The sequence below is a fragment of the Corvus brachyrhynchos genome, unplaced genomic scaffold (assembly GCF_000691975.1).
Source record: "Corvus brachyrhynchos isolate BGI_N302 unplaced genomic scaffold, ASM69197v1 scaffold220, whole genome shotgun sequence".
Classification (NCBI taxonomy): Eukaryota; Metazoa; Chordata; class Aves; order Passeriformes; family Corvidae; genus Corvus; species Corvus brachyrhynchos.
Genome location: NW_008236209.1, coordinates 1,027,630 through 1,033,061, shown reverse-complemented (window position 1 = coordinate 1,033,061; position 5,432 = coordinate 1,027,630). Strand labels below are relative to the sequence as shown.

General features: G+C 60.5%; 1 protein-coding gene across 1 annotated transcript in view; it reads right to left on the bottom strand.

Moving 5' to 3' along the window:
- The window catches only part of SYTL4 (synaptotagmin like 4), a 6,443-nt gene extending 1,017 nt beyond the window's left edge, over positions 1-5,426 (bottom strand). The window contains exons 1-13 of the mRNA XM_008641494.2: positions 5,248-5,426; positions 4,892-5,107; positions 4,252-4,361; positions 3,976-4,090; positions 3,707-3,814; positions 3,340-3,454; positions 3,142-3,232; positions 2,848-2,951; positions 2,652-2,738; positions 2,119-2,297; positions 1,826-1,928; positions 828-989; positions 289-394 (exon numbers count right to left, since the gene is read on the bottom strand). Of these exons, the coding sequence (XP_008639716.1) occupies positions 289-394; positions 828-989; positions 1,826-1,928; positions 2,119-2,297; positions 2,652-2,738; positions 2,848-2,951; positions 3,142-3,232; positions 3,340-3,454; positions 3,707-3,814; positions 3,976-4,090; positions 4,252-4,361; positions 4,892-5,107; positions 5,248-5,357 (1,606 nt within the window). The 5' untranslated portion in view covers positions 5,358-5,426. The remainder of the gene's footprint in view (positions 1-288; positions 395-827; positions 990-1,825; positions 1,929-2,118; positions 2,298-2,651; positions 2,739-2,847; positions 2,952-3,141; positions 3,233-3,339; positions 3,455-3,706; positions 3,815-3,975; positions 4,091-4,251; positions 4,362-4,891; positions 5,108-5,247) is intronic.
- Between the last annotated feature and the right edge of the window lie 6 nt (positions 5,427-5,432).

Below are 5,432 nucleotides of genomic sequence, written 5' to 3'. Positions count from 1 at the left end.
AGAGCCCGGGCTGGCAGCTCCTCCTGCCTTCTCCTGTACTGGCCCTGCCTGATGAAGCAAAGGCAGACAAAATTGCTTCAAGCAGGGCCCAATGGTCGAGCCTAGTCCAGCTGCAAGGAAGCACTGGGATGGTTCAGGCAGCCTGAGGACAGCCAGGTCTGCCCTGACCCAGGGCAGCTCTGCAGGCATTCCAGAGAAGGCTGCAGTGAACCCCATCCAGAGCCAGCTGGCATGGCCACGAGCAGGTCGTGCAAGGCTACACACTGATCCTGGAGCTTCAGCACTTACCTTTCCTGCCATTCCCAGCCCCAGGATGCTTGGCAGATGGGATGTACTTCATGGAGACAACCAGCTCCCCCTTGTACTGGTGGAGACCAGCAGCATCTGCCCCAATCTGCAAAGAGGTGAGAATTACCAACCACTGCAGAGAGGCCATGGCACACACAGTGACAGCCTGGTGTGCAGCACCTCCCCAGGCTGGGACAAAGGACTTGTCTTCTCCTAGATGTGGCTGAGCTGGCACAAGTGCCTGCAAACTCTCCCCGGCATGACCAGAGTAGCCCAACTCCTTTGGGATCTTATTTTGGCTCAATCACCTGACAAGGAGGAGGGAAGCCAGGCTCACGGCAGAAGATCTGCCCTTTTTCACTACAACAGCACTGCTGTCTTCACTGGGGTTTTCTTATCTCCAAATATTTGATTTGGCACAAGCCTTTTGGCAATGCTCAGCCGAGGTCTCCACACCCCTCTGCCCACTGAGGGCTATACCCCAGCAGGAGCAGGCAGAGGAGGCTGTGGGCAGCAGGGCTGGGGTGGCAGGGGCACACCTTGCCATGCAGGGGTAGGAACTCCTCCAGGTGGCTCTCGAAGTTCCAGGCGTCCAGTGGGACCTCCACCTCCCCCAGGAACGTGTTGCGGCCAAAGCGATCGTGGTGCCACACTGAGAACTGCAGCGTCCTCGCAAGCAGGAGGGACTTGTTAATCTCATACTGGGGAGAGAGAGGAAAACCACTGGTGAGCAGGCAGCAGAGGGCAGGGGCAATACCATCAGCTTGGCATGTATCACCAGCCACAGCTCTTGAGAATGAGAGAAGACAGGTTTGAGGAGCAATGGATGCACACAGGAGCCTGTTCCTCTTCCTTTCCATGCCTGTTGAAACCTTAGAGTCCCAGGGCAGTGGTGCAGGAGCCTGTGCTCTCCCAGCAGATGGACCCATGCCATCTGGCCATCCCACCACAAACTGAGCTCTGCCAGCCCACCGAGCCTCAGGTGGCCAGAGCACAAGACCTCAGCAAACCTGGCTGTGGGAGCCTAAAAACCGAACCACAGCTCTCACCTCCTTCTGTGCAAGAGGGTCTGGCCTCAGAGGTGCGCTGCCAGGCGCAGGGAGAGTCAGCCAGCAGGCATGGTGAAGGGCAGTGCCAAGTTGTTCTGCCCTGGGGCCCAGAACTGTCTTATCTCTGCCCCTGCAGACATGCTGCTCTCCCTCCTGCCACTGTAGCCTGCCTCCAGGGGCCTGGAAGCCTTCACCATGGAAGAAAATATCCAGGGTAAGCAGGATGCCTCTGCTCTGGGGAGTGCCACAGGAACCAGGGACATGTCCCGTGACACGTTCACACCTGCAGCTGTGCCTCCACCCCACCGTGGCACTGGGGCTTGGCAGCACAGAGCAGAGCTGCGAGTGGATTTTTGTAGCTTTCAGACTGCAGTCTCTAGACACGGGTCCTCTGCAGAGACTCCGCTGCAGGGTTAGGAGCTCACCCCCCCTTTGCTTGTTCCAGCAGCATCCCCTGAGAACCTGCACCCCAACCCATCCCCACCCACCTTCAGCAGCTCGTTGTACAGGGGGTTGATGGTATTGCGTTTGATGGTTGTCTTGCGTTTCCCCTGCCGGGATTTGTCAGGCAGGAGGTAGGTCTTCACATACCTGAAGGGAGGAACAGGCAGCACTTCAACAAGGTCCCCTGCACAATTAATCGCCTGAGCTCCCCAAGGCAACCCCAGACCTTCTGCCTCACCAGGACCCTCCCACTTACAGCTCCCATCTCTGGTGAGCACCCCACAACCCAGCTGGGCACCACCAGTGGTGCCAGCAGCCATCACCCCCTGGCTCTCACGGGTTGGAGCGCTTCCTGCCCTCGTCCCCATAGGCCAGCTGGCGACACTCCTTCACGTGAATGAACAAGGTCTGCGTCTTCTGCTCGTAGCTCAGGGAGAAGGAGATGCCCCCGGTGACAGCCACACTGCCGAAGTCGCCAGCCTCACTGTAAATGCTGACCATGCTGCCCAGTGTGCTCTGGAAGACATGGTAGGGCTGAGCAGGCACAGGATCACCGGACAGTCCCTGTTCATCCTCAGCAAGGATACTCCCCGTTCCTCTTCTGCACAGCCTCATTCACCTCCCCGTGGCTGGGGATGGCCACCAAGTGCCTCCCACCCACACATGGGCTCCCTGGAACAGAGTTGAGTCTCTGCATTTTGATTCTCTTCAAGGGGAAGAAGCCCCCCCACACAAGGCTCTTCCCCCTTCCCTCCAGGAGCTGCCTGCCCTGCCTCCCTCCCACCCAACCCGTTGGCCCTGCCTTTCTCCATCACTTCTCCATCACTTCTCCGGCAGTGGAGCAGAGCACAGCCACACCACAGAACTCACTGAGGAGGTGCCACTGCGCATGCTGCCCCGGGCCACCCGCTGGCGGTGGATCTCCACCAGGTTATCGATGTCCTCCTCCTCCTCCTCCTGCAAGGAGAGAGACAAGCTGCCTGTGTGGGGAGTGGTCGGGCACAGCCAGACAGATACTCGGCTCCTCCAGCTGGCAGCCATCTCCATGGCACTCTGAGGGTCTCACCAGCTCTGTGTTGAGGCCGGGGACTGACTTGCTCCTGTCCCCCAAAGAGCCACCTTCCCCCACAAGGTCCTCAGGGCGCAGGTCGATCACCGACTTGGTGTAGTCTGCACGAGAGGTGGTGAGCGGGAGGCAGCGGCACGGAGCAGGACTGACAGAGCCCTGCTGCTCCCTCCCTCCAGAGGCTGTCCCAGCCTCTCCCATCTGCACTGAAAGTCCATCACAGCCCAGGGAGGAGCAGCTGCCCACCCCCGGCCGTGTCGGCACCCAAACCCATGGCACCCGCGCAGCTCTCACCCGCGGGCCTCACCACCCGACGGGGATTCTTCTTGAATATCGTTTCGTGCTCGTCCACCAAGTTGCTGCTGCGGGTCCCCACGGTGGCATCCTGGGGAGGAAGAGTCCCTTCAGAGCAGGGCAGGGCTGGGCACCCCACAGGGCTCCCAGCCCCACGCCCCAGGACAGGGCCGAGCCTGCCGGAGCAGCGTCACACACCCGTCCATCAGAGAACGCGGTTTTGGAGCGGAGAGGGAGGGTCAGGCTGGAGGAGGCAGGTCCTGCTGGCGCAGCAACCTGTTTTCCAGGGACAGCTCTCTCCAGGGAGTTCCTCCTGTGGTGGAAACACAAAGGTCTGTCCCAGGCCACAAGCACAGCTGGCAGAGCAAGTGCTGGCCAGGAAGTGCCACTTGAGCTGCCTGTAGCAGCCGGGGAGCAGAGGACCTGCCTGCCCAGGGACAGGCTCCAGCCCAGCCAGAGGAGCCAGCTTCCCCTCACTAGACTGAGAAAAACACATTTCCGATGAAGCTCCTCATCCTCTGCCAGCCAGTCTTGCCAAGGACAACCCACCCCAGGAGCCTCTCACCTGCCCCCCACATCAGCAGGACTAGGTCTGTAGCCATCCAGGCTCATGTTTTCCATGGACTCTGTGTCGCTTTTGCCATCCCGAGGGTCTGAGGCATCTGGAAACAAACTGCAGACAAGCAAAACCACAGGTATGTCCTGTTTGGCAAGGAGGTCGGTCTGAGAGAGCTTCTGCACCACCGATGATCCGCACGGTGTGGCAGATTCCTCTCAAACCTGCAGCAGATGAGAGCTGGTGCCTGCAGCATGGGGGACAGCAGAGATTCTTACCTGGACCCCTCCCGGGGTGCAGGGGGGCTGGGCTGCCGAACTGCAGAGGAGCTTTTAGGCTCGCTGAGCTGGGCTTTCTGTAGGAGGGTTTGTCCCACAGTCTCTCTTTTGTTGGCTGGAAGGAGAGAGGCATCAGGAGGAACACTGCGCCAAGCTCACTGCCTGGAGCAGGAGTTGCTCCCATCCAGCTCCACAGTGGACAGAGGAGCACTGAGGAAAGCTGGAGCTTCCCAGATAGCTGGGCTGTGGGAGAAGGCATTGCTGTGGCAACCCTACCTGTTGGTTTGTGCCGCAGGGACAGCCGTACCATGTCGCTGCCCAAGTGGTTGGCAAAGCGGTTCACCCTCTGGTCATAGAACCAGTCGCCCGTTGTCTTCTTCAGCTCACTGCAGGGCAGGGGGTGGTGGGGGCAGTCAGGGGCAGTGAGGGTTGTCCCCTGCCCCAACCCACCCTCGGTGCTGCCACAACCCAAGGAGAACACAGACACAGTGGGCAGAATCAGCAGGTGACTGGGTAGAGACAATTCACTGGGCAGTGGAAAGGCCCAGCTACATCCTCAGCAAACACAGGAGCAAGACAAGTTTTGTCGGACAGGGGAGGCCAGAAGGGAGGAAACCCGGGATGTTTGAAACACAGGCTGTGCAAGGGGCACAGGGGGATGCTGCAGTCAAGTCAGGGGGTGAAGGAGCAGGGTGGACATGAGGGAGACACAAGAGCAGGGTATGACCCATTTCTCCGTCACCTAAACATGGGAACCCTCTCCAGGAGTGATGGCAGAGCGAGCTGCCCTGCATTGGAGAGGACTAGCCAGGCTAGGAAGGGCTGGCCATGGGGCATCCAGCTGAGGCAACTGAGAAGAGGAAGGGGACAGGAGGCATGTACAGAAGGTGCCTGCCACCTGTCCCCGGCTACTCACGCCTCCTTGGTGCAGACTTTGCAGCGCCAGGAGTCATTGGGGCTGTAGGAACGGCAGTCCCGACACACCAAGTGGTTGCAGCCCCGGCAAGTGTTGGCCTTGGGGCTGACGCGGCCCAGGCTCTGCTGGCAGCGGGCACACGTCCTCTCGCTGTAGCGCTGGCTGCCTCGCTTGGCTCCCTTGCGCCGGATCTCCAGCAGCTCATTCTTCAGGCGCCTGCTCAGACCCGACACCAGGAGCTGTCAGAGCCGCCCCGGGACGCCGGGGGACCCCCGTCACCCCCACTCTCACTCATCCACCCGCTTCCAGAGCGGAGCGGGGAACAAGCTCCCGCCCAGCCCCAGCCGCGCTCGCACCTGATCCTCCTCTCCTCTGCTTTGCGGAGCTCCTCGTCGCGCTGCAGGACCTGCAGGATCAGATCTCTCTCCACGTCCGACAGGAAGGACAAATCCACAGCCTCCGACATCGCTCCCCCCGGGATGGCTGGCCCTCACCAGATGCCAGCTAGGGACATGCGAGCTGCTGAGCCCGGGTCCTGCCC